The 26,395-nt window shown below is 44.5% G+C and overlaps 3 protein-coding genes across 7 annotated transcripts; 2 read left to right on the top strand and 1 right to left on the bottom strand.

Annotated features, from left to right (window-relative positions):
- The first annotated feature begins 3,760 nt into the window (after positions 1-3,760).
- On the top strand, positions 3,761-8,804 carry tmem91 (transmembrane protein 91). Its single transcript, XM_040130274.1, has 3 exons — positions 3,761-4,991; positions 7,092-7,238; positions 8,649-8,804. Exons 1-3 carry the CDS (start codon positions 4,551-4,553, stop codon positions 8,802-8,804), a joined length of 744 nt encoding a protein of 247 aa, XP_039986208.1. The 5' UTR covers positions 3,761-4,550.
- Positions 8,805-10,945: 2,141 nt separating this feature from the next.
- Positions 10,946-19,485, bottom strand: exosc5 (exosome component 5). 5 transcript variants are annotated; one of them, XM_040130273.1, is made up of 7 exons: positions 19,426-19,485; positions 15,506-15,677; positions 13,505-13,618; positions 12,979-13,100; positions 12,712-12,852; positions 11,711-11,800; positions 11,350-11,445 (listed from the first exon to the last, which is right to left on the bottom strand). In XM_040130273.1, exons 2-7 carry the CDS (start codon positions 15,651-15,653, stop codon positions 11,350-11,352), a joined length of 711 nt encoding a protein of 236 aa, XP_039986207.1. In that variant the 5' UTR covers positions 15,654-15,677; positions 19,426-19,485. The 5 variants fall into 5 exon arrangements, with proteins under 5 accessions (XP_039986202.1, XP_039986207.1, XP_039986206.1 ...); XM_040130272.1 differs by lacking the exon at positions 19,426-19,485 and adding an exon at positions 19,298-19,368; XM_040130270.1 differs by lacking the exon at positions 19,426-19,485 and adding an exon at positions 16,051-16,115.
- A 581-nt stretch (positions 19,486-20,066) lies between these two features.
- Positions 20,067-26,167, top strand: bckdha (branched chain keto acid dehydrogenase E1 subunit alpha). Its single transcript, XM_040130265.1, has 8 exons — positions 20,067-20,408; positions 21,978-22,154; positions 22,252-22,338; positions 22,424-22,532; positions 23,553-23,714; positions 23,807-24,013; positions 24,102-24,243; positions 25,715-26,167. Exons 1-8 carry the CDS (start codon positions 20,322-20,324, stop codon positions 26,064-26,066), a joined length of 1,323 nt encoding a protein of 440 aa, XP_039986199.1. The 5' UTR covers positions 20,067-20,321; the 3' UTR covers positions 26,067-26,167.
- The last annotated feature ends 228 nt before the right edge of the window (positions 26,168-26,395 follow it).

The following is a 26,395-nucleotide window of genomic DNA, read 5'->3' as shown; positions in this document are numbered from 1 at the left end:
TAGAGCCCTTTCGTTTCCAACGAACGCGTTCACTGTATCTTCATCTCCTCGATCCGTATAAGATGAAATATTACGGCAATTACTTACAGCTCTGTGCGCGCGCGTGTGTGTGTGCGTGCACGTGTGTGTGCGTGCACTATAAGATAGAGAATCGGTGTGTGTCGAAGGGACTGCAGACTGTATCCGAGTCAGCGTCCAAAGCGCTTTGGTTGCACACTTCCGTGTCTTAAGAGCAAGCTTTCTTTTCATGCAGCGAGCAGAAACTGTACCAAGTAAGAGGAGTTTCAAGTTTTGCACGGTGCCTTTGCCGACAGCGTTGGCTGGATTATGAAGAAGGGAAGGAGTCGGATCAAAAGGGGGGGGGGGGGAAGAGGGAGCAGAGTAGATATGTTGTCGTGTTTGTGTGTGACAGAGCACCAGACTAAAAAGGGGGGGGGAGAAGAGGAGCTCTTGTTAGAGTGTCGGCGGTGATTTGCAGCGACGTCCTTGCAACCTTCCCTCCACCTGACTGGATGTTTTACGAGCATTGCAGAATCAGAAAAGGGAGGCAGGCTTATAATACAGCTGACAGAAGTCTTTTTATGGTGGATGGGCAGAGGTGGGGGGGGGGGTAATAAAGCTGAGTGCATCTCTCCTGGAATGAAGCTGCAGCGATTAGGAAAGGGGGCAGAAGAGAGAGGGAAGGCGGGTGCTACAAATATTAGTGTGTGAGTGAGCGTGTGTGCAGTATGCACCATATGTCCAGATGTGTGTGTGCGTGTGTGTGTGTGTGTGTGTCATGAGGGGGAGGCAGTTTGCCCAGAGCTGCTGCTGACGTCAGTGTGCTGAACGATCACTCAGCTCGTTCGGCGCGAGAGGTACCAGCCCTCCGTGGAGGCGCGGGGGGGGGGCACGGCCCTCGGCGCCTCTCCCGCCCAAAGACACCCAATTATTCCAGGTTTCTTTCTTTGCTGCGCGGCGAAGCGCTGCGAATCGCGAATATCGAGCCCCGTGAAGCATGAACACTTACTGATGAGATATTATGTAGTTTAATGATCTTACTCTGCCCCCCCCCCCCATCTCTCCTCACCTGTCAGCTCGCAGCAGCGTCTCTCCCCCCGCTCGGTTGTGCGCCGGTTTCAGATTCCCTCAGAGGACACGAAGCCAGCCGCACGCGAGACCAACTGGGTCATTTAACGCCACCGGGTCACGTCTCAAGCCACCGGGTCACGTACGTGTGAGGGGGCTGTCGGGGGGGGGGCGCGTCTTTCCGACCGATCCGCCCGCTGTCGAAGCGACTTAGCGATTTATTTATTTTTTTAAGCGACACCCCGAGTGGGTCAAAATCGCCAGGATGGCTACACTATGAAGACCTCACACTGAAAGGGCAGGATGATACCGAGGGTAGAAGAAGGCGTCCTGTTCCAGTCAGCAAACAAAAAAAAAGACTGTGCATTCCAGCCAAGGAATCCTTGGGACAGACAGAATGGCTTCTCTCCTGAGCCTCGGCTGATTAAACTTTTTGTTTCCTCTGGCTCTCTGTGATGATCTATTTTAATACAGCTCAATTCACAATTTATTTGTTCGTGTTCACATATTTTTTGTAAACAAGTATAACACGACGACACGTGGTTTTGTTCTATTATTAAAGGGCCCTTTTGAGAACCGAACGGATCCAAATGACTCTTTTGAGCCAACTGTGCCTCATTTGAGGTTTTTCTCTTTTTTTCTTCGATCACTGAGCAACTGTCCCTGTGAAAGAAGCGAACAAACTGGAAGTGGACGTGACCGTGGCTCCTGAACGCCCGCTTTTGACCCGGCGCACGGTATTTCCTGCACCCGCTCGATGCGTGGATCGAATCGCTGCGTTGGTATCGTCAAGTCATTGCAAAATACACGAGCGACAGCTTAACCACAACAGCTTCGCTGCGCAGCTGGTCATGTTGACTTTGAACATGAATGATCCCAGGGAAAGTTAAGAGTTGACGGAGGGTCTCCTGCCATAACGCCCCCTGAACGGGGTCCATTTTCCCGTTTTTGGTGTGGACGCTGGGCCAAAACGGAGAGGGGCAACGTGCATCTTCTAACTATCCCTGCCGAGAGTGAACTCACTTTTTTTTTTTCACTGACTCAAATCGGCAACTGATTTTCCATTTTAAACTTAAGGCGTACCGTATTTGGCTGTCGCCGAGTTTCTAAGCAGCTAGAATGTAGGGGGAGGGGGGGAAATGACACGATGTGTTTCGAGGCTACATTTTCCATTTTAAAACTAGCATACGGCCCTTTAAAAAGCTGTAAATTCTACCCCCGGCTACTGCTACAGAGTCGCATCTCGGGCCTCATCGATGCTCAGAGCGTTTTGCGACACTGCAGTAACCACGAACGTGCAGAGCTACCGGGTGTCCACGTCCGGTGTCCCCCGCCTGCTTCGAGCCGAACGCGCGCACACCCCTCAGCGACGCAGTGCTGAGTTAGAAGTTTCCGCCCCCTGAAACACACTGGGCTGCGTGCCAGGCGGCTGCTGCACCTCGGGTACAGTGGTGACTATTCTACCACGCTGCACCTTTTTATTTTGTACCTGTCCATCTGGTCCTGCGCTAAGGTCCACACGCTACTGCAGGAGCCAGCTACAGCCGGCTCTAACGAGTGTGTCTGTGTGAGCAGTGGCCGCTGTGTGTGACTGTTATTTGTTTTCCAGATTTCTCTTGCAAAAGGAGATCTTCATCGCAACGAGACTTCCTGAATAAATGAAGCTTGACTCTAAGCTATTACTATTGTGGGGACTCACGTTCCTCCTGGGGACAAAAAGATTTTGCTTGTGGCTGAGGTCGGTGTCATGCTTAGGTTAGTGTTAGGGCAAAAGGAAAATCACAGCGACAGTGTTTTCTGAACTGTTTTCCGCCGCAGCTCTGAAGATAGTTTCTGTCCAGTTTCTGTCCATTGCATTTCTGATATTACTCAGCCCTTTTGAAGACAGTTTGTCCAGCCTCTGTCTTGACAGCCCCTCGGACGCCGCGCCGGCTGAACCAACAGCTGGTCCCGAGGACGGTCACGCCATGACAGAGGTCGGATTTGGTGGGTCGAGGGGACAGACACTCGCACTGTAGTAGCGCTTACACTGCACTGATGTCCTGCGTCTGCTGCGAGTTTGGGGTAGGGGCCCGGTTTAGGCACGTAGCCCGAGTGGTGTGAGTACGTGTGCGTGAAGAAAAATAAGACCCCGGTCCAAACTGGAGCCCTGGAAGCACACAACCCTCAGAAACAGGACGCTGTGTGCAGAGAGTCAATGTTAAAGCTTCGGTCTAAGTATTTTGTTTGACCTTGTTTTTCTTTTAACAGACTTCATCATCGGAGAGCCGGATAGCGAGCCGCCCCACCGCTCGCCTGCCCTGAACGAAACCCTCTTAAGGTGAACGGGCTGCATTAAAATTACGTGTCCCAAAGGAGCGCCGCTATAGCGGGCACCGAACCCACAACCATAAATCAAAACCAGAGGACTTTGATGTCTTCATTTTCACTTCCTATAGCAACGACAGAGGAACGGGCGTGTTTGCAGGCCTGCCGACCTGCGGATGTCCGCCATAGGATTCTATTTCTGGAGCCTCATTGCTTTTAAAGATTAACTGCCCTCAAATATGCCCCCAATCCGTTCATGGCGCCACTAGCTTGACTGCTGCCGGAGGTTGTGCATATTCACGCTTCAGAACACCCCGCTGTGCACCGGCCCAGGCATCTGAAGGGGCTGCTTCCATTGGCCTGTTTTTGGAACCAGTGCCAGGGCACTTTCTTTTCAGACTCTTCCAGTGGATCAAACAAAAAGAATTATTTGCCATCACAGCTTGAAAGTCTTTTTTGTTGCTCTCCATACTATCATTTCTCAACTCACATGTCATTGCTCATTTGCATCTAGAACTGTTGAAGGGAAAGACTGACATCCAAAGCTTTCACACTGATACTGTGACACTGTGACTTGGATTAAGACTTAATGTTTTATTTGCGAGAAACATTTTCCACGAGTTCCTGAGGCCAATCACACTGAAATCCCATCGCCCAGTGTTTTCTTTAGCCTGTCCGGGGCTAATCAAGGTCTTCCATCATCAGAATTGACGTTTCCGTATTGTGTGAGAGAGAAAGTAGCCGACATTAGCATATTCATGAACACTGACACACTCAATCATGTGAAATGGAAGACATGGGGCAAACCCTGAGCCGTCAAGCCCTGAAACAAAAAGCTTATGACATGTGAGGGAGAGATATTCCGTAATCCACCGTCACAACTTCAGCACCACATCTCGTAGCCCGCAGGCCACCACTGGCAAATGAAGGATATTTCTCTTTCATCATAAACCTGGCATGTGTTGTCGGCCTCTGGACCAGGGCCTATAATAGGACAGAAATTAAAGAATAGGATTAAAGATGGATTATCAGTGAAACACTAAAACCAGCAAAGCAGCTGCCTTTGCATAAGCCCATTGGAAGCTCATAAGGGAGACACACTGCAGACCGATTTGTAGATTACATTTGGTTGTTGATGTGGTGGCCTCTGGTGTGGTTGGTATTAAAAAAGCGGGATGGAGAATCTAGATGAGCTGGAGCACCCTCTTCTGGGAGACGACCCCAATAACAGCCGGGCGTCGGGGCCGGGGCCGGGGCCGGGGCCTGGAACTGGACAGGCCCCAGGTGGGCTGTTCAAGGGCATCCTGGTTAAGTGCGAGGAGGACAGGGCCTACCCTCCCTTAGCATGGAGGAGCTATCTTGGACATCCTCCTGAGCTACAGCAGCAGCAGCTGCTGGACCCTTGCTCCTTACCTCGCACGCTGGAGTCCTTTTACCCACCGGCCCCCATCTGGGGCCACACAGACTCCCTGCTCAGCAAAGACTACCTGGAGACCACCTTTGTGGACATTCGGCCCGGCTCCACACTAGAGAGGAAGCTGCTGGCCGAGACGCAGGACTTCAACAGCGCGTCCTACAGCATGGATGATGAGGATGACCTGCTTCCCGACTCTGACGTAAGACATCCCAGTGACATGATGCTGAGAAAGGTTTTTCTTATGCACTGACAACAGAGTTTGTGTAAGAAAAATAAAATAAAAAACAGTTATAGGAAAGCAGTGCAACTCATTTCTTTCCTGCAGATACTCAAAGAGACAGACCGTTAACACATACCGCATATAGGGCTGAACGATTATTATGATTTCCCAGAGTCCGAGGGGATGTCCTCAAATGTCCTGTTTGTTCAACCAGCAGTCCAAACCCAAAGATATTTAATTTACAATGATATAAAACAGAGCAAAGCAGAAAATCATCGCCCCGGATCAGCTAAATCAGAGAATGGTTGGCATTACTGCTTGATAAATGACTGGAGCAATGAATCGATTATCGAAATAGTCGCGGATTCATTTTTCTGTCGATTGACTAATCAGTTATTTGACTAATCGTTTCTTCTCTGAACACAAACAGGTATCTGATCGCCTCATTTCTTCCACATCCTCTATGTTGCTCGGAGGAGTTTTACATTTTAAGGGAGAGAAAACTCTCACGTCCTCAGCACAGATTCTGGGACCAAAGGAGGAGCTTAAAATAGACGCGTGAGCAGTGGAATTCAGGGTAGGCAGCAACTGAATGCTTACTGTCAAAAAAAGCCAGATTACATAAAGCTCCTCTCCCGCTGCGGTGCAGGTAATGACACGACAGTAGCGAGGGAGGATGCCAGGTCTATTTCATAGATCACTGAGCAAAGCCCACCCTGGAGTGAAATGTAAAATTAGCTTTAAAACTTTTACAGCGGTCACGTGATGTCTCGGGAGCCGACATGCCACGAACAAGTAGCCGCCGGTTGTTTGAATCATTAGGAAAAGTCTCATAGTAAGGTTCGGTTGAAGTTTCAGCCACCCGCTGTGAGCTAAAAGGCTGAAGGGCGCTTTACGATCATCACTCTGATTGAAAACGGGATCAAGTGGACAAACAGTATAGTATTAAACACCTTTAAAATAAAAAGCTATTGGCTGCTGTGCAGTTTGGGTCAAGAGTTTGCTCCACAAGGACAAAAGAAGACCACACGAAATAACTTTTTTTTTTTTTCTCAAGCTCATTCTGAATGCTGGCGGTGCTGCGGCGATGCAAAGGAGCAGGCCTGTGGGAATAAAAACCTTGCAGTGACCTCAAAGGAGGCACAACACAACATCTCCAACCCCTTTGTTTCACTTCAATTAAGGGAATCAAAGCGGTCCAGGAAAGCCCTTCATCGCCTCATGATGAGTTTTTCACTGTGGAGCTGATCAATACTATAGAGGTGCCAGAGCGGGACAGGTGATCTCAGCAGTGTCTCGCCCTGACGCACTTCACATAGGAGCACAGGGTCTGTCTATTTCCCCGCTTCTTGTCGCCATCGGAACTGCTTTGTGTCAACACAAAGCGCTCCAGGCAAATCAGTCCTAACGTATGAGGGAATTCCATCGGAGACATTGATCCTGATTTTTTTTTTTTTTTTTTCAGACCAACAGAACAGGCATGAGTAGTGACTGACACGCTGACATCAATATAACCTTGAAAACTAATGTTTAAAATACTGTGTGCAATAAAGTACCCTGGCTTACTTCTAGAGAAATTAGAAAAGTCGCTTACATAAGGGCGAAGCCATTGCTCAAATGTTACAGGAGCATCTTTTTAAAAATGCACAATGACTTCACGTCCAAAATAAAACCAGCAGAGTAATATGACGGGGTCGGGGCGAGAAGGGAAGTCAGATTGGATACGCAGCTGTTTCAAAAAAAAAGATGCGCGAGCCACGAATCACCTGCGGTCAGCAGAGCTAGTGCACATCCAGACTAACCCCATTCAGTCACATTATCTCACAGGCACAAGCAAATGTTTTCCAGGCGAGGACATGGACATAGCGTAACCAACAACAAAAAAAAGCTAATTTGTAATGCTTTGCATAAAAAAGTGACTTGCTGTTAGTGAGCATATTAAGTGTATTGAATGAATAAGCTTTGGGTCTGAAGGGACATTTCAGTCAAGTTATAAAAATATATTTCTTACTTATCCTCGTGGTGTTACCTAGCCATGTAGATAGTTTTGTTTTTAAGCGCACTCTCTTTGAATCCCAGGACTCATCCACTGATGACTTCAGTGATACAGACAGCGAGAGCAACTTCCCACTGATGATCCCTCAGGACTACCTGGGCCTGGCCTTTTTCTCCATGCTCTGCTGCTTCTGGCCCCTGGGCATCGCTGCCTTCTACCTTTCACAGAAGGTACACACTCGCGCATGCACGCTGTCAGTCCCGAGAGTGCCAGGGTACAACCTGGCGGCGCAGTCCACAGCCCAGGGTGACGTCTCACTCCCTGCAGTGTGTGCAGACTAACAACAGGTCTGGTGTCTTAAGTGCTGCGTAGGTGTGGACGTTGTGGAGCTGCCTTTTTTTTTTTTTTTTTTATTATTATTAAGTTTTTCCAATAGATGACAAACAAAATGCAACACAAGACAACATTTTACAGTAAGTGAACGAGGAAGAGGTAACAAAACAAACGGAACAAAACTAAACAAATCTGGGAAGTTGCAGTGTAATAGCTGTCCCAAGTAAAAATGAAAAAAAAAGAAAGAGACAACTTTGAGAAGCAGATGTTTTTGTCTTCTTCAGTAAATGATTTAGTGCCTCCCCTAAATGATCTATCTATATACACTAGATGTTAACAAGAGAATTATGGGACAGATTCTGTTGATTACAAACAATAATAATAATAATAATAAAAAAAAAAAATAAGACCAGTATATTACTAGTCATCCCTTCCACTATATCTACACTATCATATATGCAGTATAATCCCTGTCTTATAATATCTATATCTCCAGTGCCCGCTTATATATTGTCACCGTGTGCTACTGTAGCAAGGAGTCTAACAAGCCACCAAATTGAAAAAAAAAAAATATATATATATATATATATATATATATATATATGTATCTATATATCAATTAAACATCAGTATACGAGCAAACATGCTGCTACTGTCAAACGTTGTGCCAGTTGTGTACAAATAGTGAGTGAGTGTGAATTTGATAGTCAACAATCGGTCTCTTCTAAGGCAAAGTTGGTGGAAATATGAGGCAGGTCAAAGGGAAAAGGGGACAACGTCACTGCACAAACTACCTCATCAGTCACTTCTACCCCTGGCAGTGTGGAAAAGCTCCAAACACTTCTATCTCTAGTCGCCAGGGGCCCATAGTTTATACAGGCATCGTCCCGGCAGGGCTGGGGGAAAAAAAAAAAATCCCATTAACGGTTTTACAAAGCTAACTGGCAGCAACCTGCAAAGCCCTTTTGTTCAGATCAATGGCCTTCGTTAAGGTTTAATTAGAGTCATAACAAGAGGCCCCAAGGTCTTACATTTCCAATACTGTTGAGCGCTACCTAAAACAGGGGTCAGAGTCAAAGACGAGGACTAGAGGGAGAGAGGAAGGAAGGAGGAGAAAGTGATGAATGGGGCACGAACGCCGGGAGTGATTCAGAGATGGAACATAATATGGGTTCAGCGTGTGATTGGAATGAGTGGAGGAGGAAAGTGTAGGCCAGGGAGGACATTGAGAAATGATGACAAATGCCGCTCTCCCCCACCTCCCTCTCTAATCCTTATCTCACCCTCCTCTCTCCTCCATTTCTCAGACCAACAAGGCATCAGCTCAGGGGGATTTTCAGGGGGCCAACGCAGCATCCCGCCAGGCTCTGTGGCTCTCGGTGCTCTCCATTGTGTTTGGAATCATAACGTACATCTGTGCCATCGCTGCACTGATCTCCTACCTGTCTGGAAAGCCACCGTAAAAGCAACTCTTGCACATGGGGTACACATACGAAAGGGCAGACCTCTCACACACCTTTCATGAATATCAACACGAGCCAACGTATCACCCGCAAATGTAAAAAAAATAATCACAGTCTTTTGTCTGTCAACCCTGTCTGCAGTCATGTCTCATCTACACCAGGCTAGAAAGAATAGACGGTAAAAATTAAAACAGGGGTGCCGGTGTGTAGAGCATAATCACTTCTAATTGGATTAGGATATAATTCAGCTCAGAGGATGTTCCTCGCACTTTAAGAAAAATCATTGAAAGTTATCCGGTATCACTCCATGTAGAAGATCCAGTCTGTAGATTTTATTTATTTGTCAGCCAAGGTCTTAAGTTACCTGCTATCCTTTAAATCCGTGCTGTAGTTGTCATCACGTGCTAGGCATTACGTAAGAAAAGAAAAAAAAAGAAAAAAAAAGTGTGACAACAAATGCAGATGTTATCCCAACACTGTAGGTATCACTGTCACAAAGCAATGGATGAATAGCGTGAAGCAGAGGGAGAAAAGAGGGGATGTGTGGACTCGACTGCCTGGGAGGAGCCTAGTGGAGGGCAGTGGAGGGCAGTGGACGGCGATGGAGTCTGCAGTTTTCATGAGAAGGTCACAGCAAGGACATGGCGGCGGCTAAATCCTGACGGACGGTGCTGCCGGATGGCCTGAGCCAGCACTGTCGCTTGTTGGGCCGAAAGCTGGTGGCGGTGTTTAGAGCCCCAGAGCTTCGTGTTCAAAACGCGCTCTGCGGTGGCCCAGAAGCAATAATCGTTGAGAGAAGGCCGAATTTCTTTCTACGCCTCTGGCCGGAGCGAGGGACCCGCAGGGAAACGCCGCACGATTACGTACACCAACCCGCTCTGATTTCACATTCAGCATCACTCGCTGTGTACCTGCAGAATGGACGGATCCTGCTTTGTTTATGCCAAGTTGAATAAGTATCTTTATGTTGAATTACGCAAAAAGCTAAGTGAAAAATACATATAGTGCCATTATATAAGAAACAAAGTCGTGATGTGAACACCGGCTTGAGATAGAAAAGGAAAAGGAACTACTTTATACAATGCACTGCATCTACGTTGCTAGGAAATGATTAGATAGACAGAGGGGCGCAGACCTGCGATGAAAAGTGCCAAAAATACAGGAGAAACTCTGAGGATAATCCTTTTTATGAGCTATTCCATTAATAGAATGAACCAGGCCGCTACTCCATGCTCCCCAAATATAGATTCTGCTATTTTCTCCCCCCCAAAAAAGAGGACTGGAATTCTTCAGGAACTTGCTTCTTGCAAGATGACAAACGTAAAAGACTAGTTCCGTAACTTAAGCCTCTGTAAACAGAGGTACGCCTTGTTCAGAAGAGCAAAGAGGCAAAAAATGCTGCAAAAAGCAGCCTTGACAGGACGTGTGGCGCTCAGCCACGTGACGCACGAGTCGGTGAAATCTCCATTTTCGGCCACAACAGAAACCCGCATGGCGAGTTTGTAGTTTGCCTTGTACAAACCCGCTCCAAGCTTCGATCACTTCCTTCATTTGGTCATGAATCCCCGCAAGAGCAGCTATGATAAAGGAGAAATCTCCGGCCATATTGGTTTGAGCTTAAATGTGCCATTAACAAAAAAGTGAAAAAAGGGGACTCCAAATAAATATTTTTTAAAAAATGGCAGTGAGGTACAGGTTGACATTTTCTATGTAGATGTAGAGTTTTTATAGAGTCTGCAGCTGAACTAACAACGGTTCAAATCATTACTTTGCTTTCTGCAAATCCAGTGTTGTATCCCGACTGGGATTATAATCACTCTAAGTGATATATGTAGACACGCGTGTGATACCTCAGTGACTAACCCTCGTCTGCTCGCTGTTGATGAGCTGTGATACAGCTGCACTCGGTGGGTCCACACACGGCGCCGTCCAGTTCTGACAGCCCCTGAACCATCCTCCGTCTCCACGGGACATCTACGTCGATGAAAGCAGATGACGCTTTGTCGTTACGGCTGATTTATATGGGAGCATTGATCGCGGTTCGCCTCGACTGATCGCGCCGGTATGAAACAGCGTCCGGTCCGATTGTGTGTCACTTGTGAAGGTGACGACTGGATGCGGCGACGTGGACAGGTCAAAGGTTGTGGCAAAAGAAGTTTATTAGTACAACAGATATTTAGTTCTTTTCCAGTTCACTTCCTTGTGTTACATGTACATATTAAACCGAAGGAAAATCAATGAATCCCAATAAATGCACTTGTTCGACATTCTTCTTTACTCTTTTTATTCTGCACTGACAGTTCAATCTGGTCTTCTTTCAAATGTCCTCTTGTAACACCCCATCACCCCATCACCCCCCCCACAAACCACCAACCTCCTAGATCACTTGTTTCAGCCACAGCACAGCTGACTACGACTGAACTGAAGCAAAGGTAGCCCAAAGTGGTTGCTTAATATTTTATCACAACATCCGTATTTGTATGCATTATTTAAAAAAAAAAAAAAAAAAAAAAAAAGATTTTAGAAAAAGAAAGCTGCTTCTTGATCAGAGGGTTTTGGAGTATCGCCGCCTGACAGAGTCCCTGTAGAACTGGAAGATCTTCTCTGATGCTTTCTGACTGATGGCTATACACTGCTGCAGCTGTAGACGACGAAAAAAAAACAACAACATTAAAAGACGTGGCCGAAATATGAAGGGTCGGCGATATCACAGGAAAACATCTCATCATCATCATCAGATGCGAAGGAAATCATAGACAGAGCTCGCAGAGTAATGGCAGATAGGATGAAGAACATGAGAAATAAAATACAGCTGTACAAATCTGGAAATCACACCAGGCGTGATCACAAATTAAATTTAACAATGTTACAGTGTTCCTGAAAAAAAAAACATTTTATTTACTGACCTCGTGAACTGAAAAGGATCCTTTGGTTGACGACATCAATACTCTGCCTTCTGTGCTGTCAACTGCAAAGGTCATCAAAGCTCGACTTTCCTGGCGAGGGTGGAAACAGACGAGCGCAAATGAACGAAATTTCAGTGAGGATTTCGAAGGCGGGGACTGCGCTGAAAGGGCGGGCAAACATTCTGGGGCGCGCACAGCAGAAACTTCCCTGACAACGTCGCAAAGGCAGGGCCACACGGGGAAAATTCCACAAGCGGAAAGTTCAGCAGTACGTGTATCATTCATCCGTGACGCTCACCGTATTTTACAAGTTATTCTGTTGCACTGAATTAAAGTTCTATTTTTGGTGTGCCCAACGTTCCCTGCATCTGCCTCTTCTGGCTCTGTCCAAGTTAGACTTCTACAATTTCCCAAAGTGTATTTTGACATCTCCCAAAAAAAAACACAGGCTTGAGCCACAGCGTTATACGGGGTTTCCTGTCGGTGTCCTCGCTGGAAGGAGGAATGGTTGAGGGCTGAATTGTCTATTACATGCACAAAGTACAAGATATGAGGCAACAGATGTAAAACCCATTTCACTACGGAAATGGACTTGGAGTAGATTGGCGTGTAGCAGGGTTTAAAAGGATGAAATGTACTATAATGCATCCGACTGCTAGTGTGTATTAAATCTGTTTTAAGGCTTTTCAAATCTGTAGTATAATCATGATCAGTCTTTCGGTGATTTCTCTAAACCCAGCGACTTTAAATGTCTTTTTTTATTCCTGATGATGAAAATGATGATTTTCCTGATACATGCCGCTAAAATATATAAAGCCCTTCTCATGCCCCTCGCCCCACCGAGTACATACGTGACAAAATTGGTTCCTCTCAGCTCATCATTAACATTTTTCTACACGTGATTTTTTTTTTGTTTTGATCACCAGAGGACTTCTGAAGAAATTAAACAGCTGTACTTGTTAATATCAAAGTTCTCGGGGGTGTTTGAGTCTCAGATTTACCTTTTCCTGAGCTGCCGTGGGGTCTGTGATGATTTGACCGTCTGCGTCGATGGCACAGGTCACGCCGCAGAACAGGCAACTCATAGGCAGGCCTGCGTCCATGAGAGCCATACAGGCGGCATTCAAAAAGCAGGACAAGAGCTGAGAAAGCGGTAAGGAAGAACACTCACCAAGAGACACCATTGGGTGACCATTGCAACGCCCTACCTGCAGACTGGAACCTAACTTCTCCGGCACAAGGCAGCAGAGAGCTTTGCTGAAGGATACTGAACCATCATCATGCAACACCTGAAGAATGAGAGTCAGGGAGGAGCGAGGATGGAGCGACAAGAGCAGAGACGCCTCGCAGGTTTCTCGCACACACTGCTCCTGGGATCGCTCCCTTACGCCTAGAAAATAGAGAAATGTTGCAATACCTACTTGAGCCAGAGCAAAAAAAAAAAAAAGTTCTGGCTGACTTATCCCACCTTGTGGTGTGTTGTGGTACGGCACCTTTTGAACGGGAGAAGTGGGCACTCACAGTTGCTAGCCTCCAAAAACCCCAAAGTTTGCCTTAAATTTCCCAGTTCCTCCTACAGTACAGTATCACAGACTACAGTATCATGCCTATACTGTGTGAAATACTCAAACTGAACATTACATGTTTTAGGTTTAGACCTGTTCAACATGTCTCGTGCAAAGAACACATTATCACCCCCCTGCTCACACGGCATTATCAGCTGACAGCAACATTCGGGAACTGCATAACGTTCCTGAATGTTTGTGCATCCACCCCCCCCCCGAATCAACTTACTTGGCAGACCAACTTTGGGCTGTATCAAAACCTCCAACGTTGCCCGGTCATAGATCTCCTTGCTGACTTTGACCTCAGCTGGTCCGTACACTCCAGCCAACACACTTGTGTCTCCTTCAGATAAGAACAAAAGAGGGCGTTATTCAACAGAAAACACATCGCCGATCCAGGACGGGGAAATTATGTTTTGTCCCGAGCACGACTGAAAAACATCCGAATACAGACAATAACAAATAAATAGGACGTAGAGAAAAAAACAAAAAAACACAGAAGCTGTGATCACTGAAGTGTCCAGTGCAGACGGATCATCTGAGCTGTAGGTTAAGACAAGAAGAGGAGTAACATCAAATCATTTAAAACAGAACTACACACTGTATAGGTGTAAAACTTAGGAACCAATGCTGAAAGATACTTTTTACTTTTTAATGTACTGGGGAAAAAAACAATAAAAAACAATTACAAAGGCCAATAATACACCATGACTTCTCTACAGATAGAGGGCATCATACAAATCAAAACCTTCCCAAATCACATTCATTCATCAGTCTGCTTTCAGAGGTAGTAGGTACTGTGTAGAATAAATAATCGACTTGTGACTGAGGAAATGAACTAGGTGTTAGGAATTTATTATGTCTTTTTGTAAACACAAAAGACTTGAATCTTACTTTATAAAAAACAAGTGAACGCTGAAAGCCAAGGTCTGACTTAGGCCATTGCGCTGCATTATTCATTGACGTGTGATTGGAAGATGGTAATGTTATGTCAGAGCTGCTCTCACCGTGGATGTATCGGTTTTCACCTTGTTTACAGCCACTACACAGGAGCAAAAACTAAAGAGGCTGTTGGAAAATGTTGGGTGTCGTTGGGAGACAGACGAGGGTTTCACCACCCGTTTTAGATACTGCTACTTGGAAACCAGCTTTGAGGAAAGTTAACTTGTGGTTTGTAGAAACAAACTCTGTATACTTGACATTTCAGTTGCAAAAGATGTCATATTATGAAGCTAAAGCTTGGTCCCTGCAACAGCACCAACGTGTGGTCGCCTGAGAGATCTCTGCATCTTCAAGCTTCCACCTTCAGGAAACCTACCTTACCTCAACAAGTTTTGTGATACATGAAGTAAGGCTGCAGAGTACTAAAATTCCTCATTTAAAAAAAAAAAAAAAAAAAAAATCATTGTGTAATTATTTTGATCAACGTTGTAACAGCATGTATTTTGCAACAGAGTTTAACAGACAGACACAATATATAACAATCAATTTTTGTGAGGGTGTGAGTGTCAACCATGGGGAAATGCACAGTTAAACAGTGCAATTGTAAGTAAGCATGAACGAAACCTTTTGAATGGATCAAAGAAGATACTGTACTAATAAAACTGGCCATGGTAAAAGTTTAAGTATCTTCTGTGCTTTCTCCCAATATTTTCATTAAAGTGCTCGAGATTACATTCCTGAACAAAATGTAACCAACAGAATTGCTGCTGTTTCACAAATCTGACAAAGTGTTTTAAAGAGTTTTTGTTTTCTCTAGTCCAGATTAGACAAGTCTAAGAATATTGTTTTTTGATCTGGACCTGGTCTGATGTGGTCTAGATGGGGTGTAGATGGGAAAGAAAAGCAGTTTTTGTGTTTTCACAAACGGAATACATGTTTCACAAATCTGACACTTTGTGTTAAAGAGTCTTAAAATTCTCAGGGATAATCTAGTCCAGATTTGACAAGTCTAAGTATATTGGTTTTTCATCTGGACCTGGTCTGATGCGGATGAGATGTAGGAGGAAAAAAAAGTAAAATCTCCCTTTGCGACTTTCATAAATAATATTAGGTTTCCTCAAATGTGTACGTGGGTTTCAAACCGTGTTATGGCTTTCTAAATTGCGTTTACAGAAGCGGAGAGCTGCACTAAACTGCTGATAATCCAACGGCGCTGCAATGTGGACCGAGTCCGGCTCCTAGCTTCCTTTCACAGACGACTCCGAGTAATGTTTCCACGAGTCGTTACCTTGGATGAAGGACGCAGATCCGTCAGGTCGAGACAGTAGGTTCTGCTCGCAGCCAAACTCTCTCAGGGTAACATTTGAGGCACCGCACACCTCCATCATGCCGCCACCGTTGAGGAAAAGCGGTGTGTCGCGGGGGGATGTCGTCATCTGTTTACCGCTTGACGACCCTTACTGATGACAAAAGAACGAGGGGTTGTGACACAGATATATATAACATACATAAAATATATATAAACTAATATTAAAAAAGAATTAGAGCAGTATTAATTGATGAATTCCTTCCACTGAAAAAAGAGGCGTAATCTCTGGAAAACAATGAACACGATTATTTAATTTCTTAGGTTGTTACTGATTGCTTCAGTTTTGTCACTGTATTTTGGAGTTTTGTATCGGAAGTGGTAGCCGTGTATTCTTTGTTTTTGGCGAATTTATTTAACGTCGCGGTTCCCCGCTGTCGCCACGCACTCGCGATTTTAAATTAACCACGATGTCACGGAGTTTGCCGCTTAGACAGGCCGGCTGTTTCTTGCTAGCTCGACGTTACTTTGTTTCGGGCGGTGTCAGTTTGGTCGCTGTACTTTGAAAGCGTCAACCGGAAGTGTTAGGACGGTCTCGTGTGACGCAGTTCTTGCCGATTTATTGTTGCAGTTCCCGCGCTGTGACCGCGAGGGGGCAGCGAGCGAGCGAGCGAGCCAGCGAGCCCGCCCACTCGCCCGTTGGTTGGTTGTTGATGAAAAGCGGAGCCGTTGACTCCGTGTGAAAGTGATCAGCTTGTACGATACTACCTCTGTTAAAATAAAATCTCAAGAGCGACAGCAGTCGATTCTCTCACATTTTGACTTGCTGTCTGGTATTAATCATCATAATCATCATATCGTTTTTAGAACACGTGCAATACTACGGTTTGGCCAGCGGGTGCCGCAACCGTGACCGTCTGCGGGAACTTCGGGAAGCTTCGTCACGGAGTCTACGCCTCGAAACAACTTCGGGAAGCTTCGTCACGGAGGAGGCTTTCCAAATCTTTCGAGTAACAGGGAGTTTTTGTTTGTTTGTTTGTTTGTTTTGTTTTTTTTAGCCTGAGTTTAGTCTTTCAGGCACCCAGCAGCGCCCAGCAGTGACCCAAATCACACACAAATCCACATTCAGAAACCCGCAGCCAAGATGGCTGACAGTAGGCGAGAGGAGGAATTTAATAAAAACAAAAAATACACAACCAGCTCTTCTTACACGTTTTTGTAATGTTATTGTCATCAACAGCGGTGCTAGTTATAAAACAAAAAGTTTATAGTTTATTCTAAGTACTATATAAGTACTAATACTCGCAGTTGTAAATTGTAAATTTTGGAATTTGGGTGAACTCCCCCTTTAAAGCCCATTGGGTCTACCGATTTCTACAGGTCGTGGTACAGTTTTCATATTGAGATATTCTCTTATTTAACTGAGGTGCACTCGACAAAATTCTGCCACAGTGTGTTATCTTAAACAACCGAAAACATACGCGGTATCTCAAGACCAAAGAGTGCGAGTCAACCTCAAGGTCACCGTAGTAAACTGATAATCTAGCAGCTAGTTTCATATTAATAATTAATGATACACAGAGATGCGATGACTACAGATGGCCATATTTCTATATCAGAGTCAATATACAGGGGAAGAAGAAATACTGACAGACGACAAGAATGTGAAATATCAGCTCAAACAAAATGTCTCAGAGTCCAAGGTGTCGTCTTCAAATGTCTTCTTTTGTCCATCCAACAGTCCAAATCCTAAAGATATTTAGCTTACTCTGATATAAAATAAAGAAATTCAGGAAAATCTTTATATTTTAATTGGAGCGACTGATTGATTAATCAAATAATTTTGTCATCACAATGCTGCATGTTCCCGTCTCTGGGAGTTTGCGTGTCACAGTGCGCAGGCGTTCAGATGGACGCTTGTGTCTGGGGTTGTGCAAAGGCCGCGAGCTCTACCACTGACCCCCTCTGCCAGCCGTCAAGCCAAAGGGAGACTCTGGACACACGTGGAAAGCCACAGACTGAGGGACTCGCCACACGGAGGGTCAGTATACAAGCTGCTACCTGTGCCTCACATATACAAGTAATTTATCCGATCAGTAATGTTGTTCCACCGTGACATTAACGTTCAGGCTAAAAAACTAAAATCCACGGCAGACCTGCTTCACCCGACGCACCCGTCCAGCATACAATCCCCTCAGGACATCCCTCTACTTTGACAGACAACACTGACAATTGGCCACTTCGAGAATTAAGGACGGCATGGAGAAAAATAAAATGTGAAACTTGTCTTTCATAAATAAATAAAAAAGTCTGAAAACATAAACTCGGGAAACACTTACTTTCCGGGAAGGACATAAAAGCCAATGACCTTAAAGGAAGTGCCAAAACAAAACAAAAAGGATACACTGTGCACATTTAATATGTGCATGTGAACTGTTTGCCAACAAACCTTCCATCCATCCTGTTAAAGTAATGACTATCCCTCTGCTGGTGATCAGCACTGGCTGTGTTAAGGAAACAGGACCCTGGGCACTCTCAGCAGACAGTTTCAGCTGGAGCCGAATACATTGAACAGTGTATTTCAGAGGAACACTGGGGGTGATGTTCTCTGGAAACGTCAAGGGCAAATTTTTCTGGCTGTGGATGTACTCTGCCGTTCGTTGCAGCCCTTCCTCCCCTGGCGCAATTCCAGCCGAATTCCCCTCAGAGGTTTCTGCATGCGGGTCCTCCATCAACTCAGAAATGCTTAGTGGCGCGTATCTCAAGGAAATAACTCCTTGTTGGTGTGGAAAAGACGCCGTTTGGTGACGCATTTGTGCAAGCAGGAAATTCTCGCTTGAAAGCCATCACAATGCCACAACCTTCCCTTGACAATATATGTCAAAAAATACTCTTCCTAACTTGCTGTACTGTGACATTTTGGGCTCAAACGCTGACTTCCGCCAAGGTCCACAAGAGCAACAAGTGGGGCTCTGTTACGAGTTGCTTGGTCACAACGTCTGTTACAAATCAGTTTACTGGCAACCAGTCCCTCCAGCACATCGGGTTTCCTATCTCTTTCAGATCTTCTTTACTTGCACAAGAAACAATAAATGAAATAAACAGACTGCAAGTGAGGGCACTGGCCATTATGCAAACTGCTCCTTTGTCTGTTGTTGTTGTGTCATTTCTGGTGTGAAAAGTAATAACACCCCATTGTGCACTGCCAATGCCGGATGTCACTAAAATTAATCTTTTTTTTTCTCTTTTAATTATTACAAATCGTTTAAAAATAAAATGTTTCACTGTACAAATGCGTTTTACATTCCCACAAATGTTTTGAGTCGCAACTGTGGTGTGACACTGTGATAATTCAGAATATCTGCACTTTCAATGCAGCAAGTTTATAAATAACTTAATAACCATTTTTGACAAGTCAAAATTCGTTTCAATATTAAAATAAACTGGGCCTGCTCAGCATTTTTATTCCTGCGACAGACCACGATTGGATGTTAGTTGGTTATCTGTACCATGCAGCGCACCTGTGTGGAAGCATCTGCACTCCTCGGGGTTTTCCCACTTATTTATTCGGGTTTTTCCTTTAATTTGTCACCCATCTGTAGTCTGCGTATTTAGCGCACTTTCCTCACATCTGAGCCAGAAATTCATGGAAAAACCACAGCAATATATGCAACTGTTAACGATATGTCTATATGTAAAAAAAAAAAAAAGAAAAAAAAAGCTAAATCTAAATGTTAAAGAAATATTGTGTAAATCACAGCCGGTTGTTCTTACAGCTTTAGTTGCAGTGAACGAGGTGAGTGACAAAACAACGCGAAACAGGTTCTCAGGTGCCACAGAAAAACGCGTTTGACCGCCTCCGGTACCAAATGCGTGGTTAATGTGGTCGAGTGTGATTATACCGGCGGGGAGCGGCGTGGTCTTCAAATTAAGAGAATTAAGACTGTCAAGGCACAGCGAACAACTGTCCTGCCCCCAAGGCCCCTGGAGCCAGACACTCAGTTGGAAGTTTATTAGGTACACCTGTCTTAAACTAATGCAGTCTAATGCAACAGTCCTGCAATAAATCCTCCCTTCGTGAGGGTTATCATGTTCAGCTTTGTTTTTTTGTTTTTTTAAATAGGTGTTGATTCGACTTGATGGTCACCTTGGGAGCCTACAGTTTGTTTTTATGATTCATATCAGTGAGGGTATTATGAATAATAGAAAACACCTCTCTGTATAATGCATTGGAGTTCAACGGCGACACAATTTCAATAAAAAAAAAAAAAAAACCTGAACATGATAACCTTCACTAAGGTGGGGTTTATTGCAGGCCTGTTGTACAAGTTGGACAGCAATTATGCTGTAGAAGAACATTAAGAAAAAAACAGTGACGTTCATTTAATATAATTCACTTTTCATGATTCAAAAATGAATCATATATAATTACAAAATATAAAATTGGAGGGGATATCGGCCTCAGGGAGCCCCGATGTTATCGGTGATGCCTCACTTAAATCAGATTACGCTTTATTTCAACCGTGGTACTTCGGGTCACTTTGAGTTTTACTTTGAAGGATTGGCCGGATGTCACAAGCTACTGACTCTTTGACCCGATGAGTGCGGTTGTGGATGGAAGCGGCAGCGCCCGAAGCTGAAAAGGCGACAAAACGGTTGCCCCGCGGTTCATCCTGTCGCGCTGTTGTTGTATCGTTCCGGCGGAGTTTAACGTTTCTCACGGGCCAGCCAGCGGAGCGGTTGGATTGAAAACGACTGCGGGCTCGTGCAGACGGCGGCTGTGAGCAGCGTGAACAAAATGTATGGAGTGTGTTTCCACGCTGCTCGCCAGACGGCGGGACTGAAGGCATCGAGGCTGCTTCAACACAGAGCCTTCAGAGTCGGCGTAAGTGCGGGTGCGCGACGCCGTGAGCTGGCGCTGTTCTGCCGGTCGGCTAACGTTAGCCGAATAGCACGAAAGGTCGCCGCAGTTAGCGGAAGACGCCGAAGTCCGCTTCCGATTCGACGGTTAAAGGGAAAGTTAAGGGAGACTTGACTTGAGATAAAGAGCGATCGGTTCTCCGTTTTGTGTGTGTGTGTGTGTGTGTGTGTGTGTGTGTGTGTTTAAAAATTTAATGAAGATTTCACTCGCCTGAAAGGTTAACCTAAGGAGTCTTCAGCATCTCTGGGTTAACGTAGTCCAGATTTGTCATGTCTAAGCTAGATGGTTATTGATCTGGACCCGGTTTGATGTGGTTTATGTGTGTGTGGGGGGGCGCGTTAATAAAATCTCCCTGTTTTGCTTTCATAAATAAATTAAGAGTTTTCGTAAATTTGAAAGTGGGTTTCCCGCAGCTTTAACTACAATGTCTGACACCCTTCCGTGACAGTAAAAGGGACAGATTTTCCCTTTTCTGTCGAATTGGAAACTAGCTTCAGCGTCGTGCCGGACCTTCAGTTATTGCGATGGGTTGCGCGCCAGCTAGTTTAGCTGATAACCTTGCAGGAAAGGACGTCACGTTAATTATATACAGATTGTCCAACTTATAAAGTCAAACTGAAGCTGCCCCCCCTTGTGAATATACATATACATATGTTTAAAGTGTAATCAGCAGTTTGACTTTGTGTTTGTTGTGGTCCCGGCTAGCTTGGGTAGCTAGCCGGCTAAAGTTAGCTAGCTACATTCCTATTGGTCGAAGAAAGGGGCGTGAAGAGTCAACTTACATTGGAAATAAAATCCAAGTTCTACCAAAACAATGTATTGTGCAGAGAAACAAACATTAAAACTGTTATTTATTGTTGGTGGTTGTGCGTTATTTCTGGTGCTACTTGTGATACTTGATAACAGCGTGTACTGCCAATGCGTTGTTTCTTTGCCAAATGTCACCAGAATTAATCTTTTAAATCGTTTAAATATTAAAATAAAACCTGTGTTCCACTACTTTACTGTGTAAAAATAAATGCCAGCATGCATACTAAAATCGCTCAGGAATTGAGTGTGTTGCAATGGATGGTAAAGGAGCAAGAAAATGGCTAAAATGGCAAGTGTGTCTGCTCCAGGATTAAAACTTTAACAAATTAATACTTGAACAAGGAGTATTTTGTGAGCTGTGACTTTAGGTTTGCATAGTTGGCAGTGGTTTTCCATCTCTAGACCACACCTTGGATCATTTTCCTCTTAGTACAGAACAGTATATTAATTTTGTATATTCTAACTTCCAAAATGGCTTTTATTATTATTATTATTATTATTATTATAATATTATGACATCTTCCAGTAAAATCACCTTTTGGAAATTGACAGGCAAAAAGTGCATTTTCCCCATACGTTTCAACAGAGCAGGGTTTTTTTTTTGGATGTCCTTATTATGAGAAAGACGAATCCTCCTTTGTGGTGTCTATTTTATAAAGGCCCTTACTTTGCCACAGCCACAGCGCTGTTGTTAATAAATAATGCTTGGGTTGAATCTTTCAGGCCGTGCACCGGCAGCAGCCCTTTGACTCATCGCTGGAAAAGCCGCAGTTCCCTGGAGCCTCAGCCGAGTTTGTGGATAATCTTGAGTTCATCCAACCCAATGTCATCTCTGGGATCCCGGTGTACCGGGTGATGGACAGGCAAGGAAATATTATCAACCCCTCTCAAGACCCTCAGGTACAGTCAGCCTGCCTACGCCTCTGGATATTAAAAGTGAGACTCTTTAACATCTACTTCATTTGTTGGTTGTTTTATGTGTTTCTTCCCCGCTCAGCTCTCCAAAGAGACAGTTTTGAACTTTTACCAGAAGATGACTCTGCTGAACACAATGGACCGCATTCTTTATGAGTCTCAGAGACAGGTATGTTTTTCCTCTTGCATTTCCTTGTTTAACTATGGAATAGCGAGGTTTGCTTTAAAAGAGAGTTCATCTTTTTCTGTTGCAGGGTCGGATCTCCTTCTACATGACCAACTATGGTGAGGAGGGGACACACATTGGTAGTGCTGCAGCTCTTGACTCAAATGACCTGGTCTTTGGTCAGTACAGAGAAGCTGGTAAGGATCAAGCAGCACGTGGTTTTAGATCATTTTACTTGACTGTTGCTTTTTAGATATAAAGTTACTTTTTTAAGTGTAATAAAAATGTATTTTTCTATTGATCAAAAGCAGTTTACTTACATTAGCTTTTATTTCTACATCACATTTTTGCAATAGTTGTCACGATCAGTAGCTTAGCTCTTTTAAATACAGTCCGTCTTTTCAGATAGCACTCTGGACCATACACGAGCTGATCGGTGTCGGTAGTGATTTCAGCTCTGGTCCACGCTTGTTAGGCAGTTTATTCTAATCAGGTGTGCCGGGGCATGCTTTGGTGACTGATGAAATGTGAGGCGAACAAAGCTTCATTCAGTCAGTGAGTCACATGACATGTCTACAACACACACATGTCAAACCGCATCAGTCATTCAGTTCAGTCATTCAGAAAAATCACTGTGTCAGTCTTTATTAGAGGATCGCATTTTGTAAAAGCAGCATCAGAAGTTGAAAAAAACAAAAAACAAAACAGAATAGATGAAGAAGTAGACCGGTCAGATAACAAATCTTAAAAAAAAAAAAATTGCAGTACAGTTATCTTAAAAGGCTGGTTAAAATACAAACTTGTATAGTATACATATAATACAGATCAGTGTGCTTAAAATCATATAAAACAAAAATGTTAAACATTAAAGCAGATACATTTTAAATCTCAATTATCTGTCTGTCATCGTGTGTGCTCTCATTCCTTGTTTTATCGTCCCTCCCCCAACCTTTGCATGCCCCCTGCCACTGTACACCCTTTCAAATACGCCTGCCCGTCCACATGCCTCCCTCCCTGCTCTCTCACCCTCTGTACTCTTCTCTTAATCACGCTTTTTCACTGTCCACATAACCTCTCTAGTAATGCCTACCCTTCAAGTGGTTTGATCATCCCTCATACACCCCCCTCTTCGTGCCCGCTGAGTATAATGACCATCAGTTGGCCAGGTTTTCTTGTCTTCTGAGTAATCGTGTTATTATTCCTATGTGGCCTGGCAGGAGTGTTGATGTACCGGGGTTTTCCTCTGGATCTGTTCATGGCTCAGTGCTACGCCAATGCCGATGACCTCGGCAAGGGTCGGCAGATGCCCGTCCACTATGGCTCCAGAGACCTGAACTTTGTCACCATCTCCTCTCCTCTGGCCACTCAGATTCCTCAGGGTGAGCTGTACACGCGTGTGTTAACTTCTCCAGCGTGCAAGGACACACATACGCCTGTAAATATGTATTCATGCCCGGTGTGTCTGTTTCAGCGGCTGGAGCTGCATATGCAGTGAAGAGAGAAAACATCAACCGCGCTGTAATCTGCTATTTCGGAGAGGGAGCAGCCAGTGAAGGGGACGCACACGCTGGTTTCAACTTCTCCGCCACCCTCGAGTGCCCACTGATATTCTTCTGTCGAAACAACGGCTACGCCATCTCTACCCCCACCAACGAGCAGTACAGGGGAGATGGCATTGGTAAGAGGACTTGGTGTGGTTTTCTGCAGAATCTGATCTGAGATCTGCTTTTATGAACCCACGGTTCATTCTCTCTCTGTCTGAACAGCTGCTCGTGGTCCGGGTTATGGCATGCTTTCCATCCGCGTTGACGGTAATGATGTGTTTGCTGTGTACAACGCTACAAAGGAAGCTCGCCGCAGGGCCGTGGCTGAGAACCAGCCCTTCCTCATTGAGGCGATGACCTACAGGTTAGTTGAGTGTATGTCGTAACTGTGCCACGACTGGATTGAGCACGTCAACTGGATTTAACCAACTGTGACTTTAGCCTAGAGGTCAAATGGTCATTATAAATGAATACACCATCAAGCAGTTCACTGAAACACTGTCTAATAGGGGCTCATTTACAAGCTACAGTATGTGTTTGTAAAGAAAGGGACTTAGATGATCACCGTTTGGGCAAACCCATGTATGCTTCATCAACTGTGCAACCAGCTGCTGCAGTTGACAAAAGTACAGCTAGAGAAGGTGGTTTAGGTTTTCATATGCACTATTCATTCGATGTGGTTAAACTGCCATGTGAACAAGACAACCACAAAGACAACCATCTGGCACCTGCAGATGCTTTCAGCATTACATAGAATGTGAAATGGCACTGCTGTAGGTAAAGTCACGAGTACTGCACTGATTAGCATTGCACTCCTCTAACATTATCTGAGTCAGGTTGGACCAAGAAAGAAAATCAGTGCAGCAGAACCAGAGATATTGTCCTGTCATTAAGTAGAAAAACTGAATTCAAAGGGGGACTACTTAGAAGAATCGTAATCATATACGGAAGAATTTGGACTTAGCGTTTTATTTTTCAAATCATGAGATAACACTAAGAAAAACATGTCCACGAGAACAAACGCAAGCATTTAAAATCAATTAATGACACGCCCGACCCGACGTGACCAAAAACAGAAAAACAACCAAAATGAAAGAAGTTCGATCGAGAGGAACAAAAATGGATAAAGAAACTAATAACCAGGCAGTAAACAAAGGACCAAATGAATAACCGGAGAAAAAAAGAAGAAAATACAGGTTTAGTTTTTGTTTTGTTCCTTTTATGCCTGCAGTCATTAGAGCAGTTCCTTTCTGCATTGAATTGTCAATATTGCATTTAGTCATTAACTTAATCTTGAATTAGTTTTGAGTTTTATTCATTTGCACAAGTTAAGCTCCATCATCATAGTGGTGTCCAAAACAATGGGCCTCTACCTAAACAATCTGAAACAGTATTCACAATGTTAAAGAAGTATTGAGAAAGCATAGATAAAAGAGAAGTCAAAACCCTTTTTAAAAATGTTCTGTTGGATTTGACGGAAGATGTTATTTTAAGCAAATGAGGAAATAGGAGTTCCATAAGTTAGGACTTCTACATCTTACCGAAAATGTTTGGGAAGATAAAGATTACACGACTAGATTTGCCTTTTCTAAATTGCATCATGTATAATAAGGGAATAAGAAAATATTTATGAATGATTCATGTTTGAAATTGTAAGAAGTTGGAAGTTTCTGAAATAAGAGCCAGTGAGGTGACAGGATTTGAAAGGGTTGCAATTCTGATTTTGTGTTTTTGAGGACAATCTTTTTTTGTAAAGAGTTGTAGAAAATGTGCTAAGCCCTAAAATGTTCTTATGGAAAGTCAGTTGAAGAAAAACAATTCTGTTCCTTCTTCAGAATTGGCCACCACAGCACCAGTGACGACAGCTCAGCTTACCGCTCGGTGGACGAGGTGAACTACTGGGACAAGCAGGACCATCCCATCTCCAGGCTGAGACATTACATGACGGCCCGTGGCTGGTGGAGCGAAGAAGACGAGAGGAGCTGGAGAAAGCAGTCCCGCAAGACGGTGATGGAGGCGTTCGAGAGGGCAGAGAGGCGCCTGAAGCCCAATCCCGAACTGCTGTTCACAGATGTGTACCAGGAGATGACGCCAAACCTGGACAAGCAGAGAGAATCCCTGTGGAGGCACGTGCAGCAGTACAAAGAGCACTACCCGCTTGACCTGTACGATAAATATTTGCACTGACGGGATGGAATGAGTTGTGACTTGATGAACAAGTGCATGAGTGGGTCAGGATTGAAAAAACTGTTGCAAACCTTTTACTATCCATAAACATGTAGTTTTGATATGAGGTGTCATTTCTTTCTGTACAACAAAGGGAGAAGAGAGAGATTGTGAAAAATACGTTACTTCATGCCGCGGAGGCTGGTGCCTTAAAGTCAATAGATTTAATTTCAGTAGTACAGCTCTGCTATAAAATGCTAAATCACACTTGTATCACACCCTGGTTCTTTAAGTGCAACAAAAAAAAAACGAACAAACAAAACAAAACAAAAAAAAACTGCTGGTGCAGT

Source organism: Xiphias gladius, chromosome 7 (genome assembly GCF_016859285.1).
Source record: "Xiphias gladius isolate SHS-SW01 ecotype Sanya breed wild chromosome 7, ASM1685928v1, whole genome shotgun sequence".
NCBI classification, from domain to species: Eukaryota; Metazoa; Chordata; class Actinopteri; order Istiophoriformes; family Xiphiidae; genus Xiphias; species Xiphias gladius.
The sequence above is the reverse complement of the archived record's forward strand: the minus strand, read 5'-3'. Positions and strand labels throughout refer to the sequence as shown.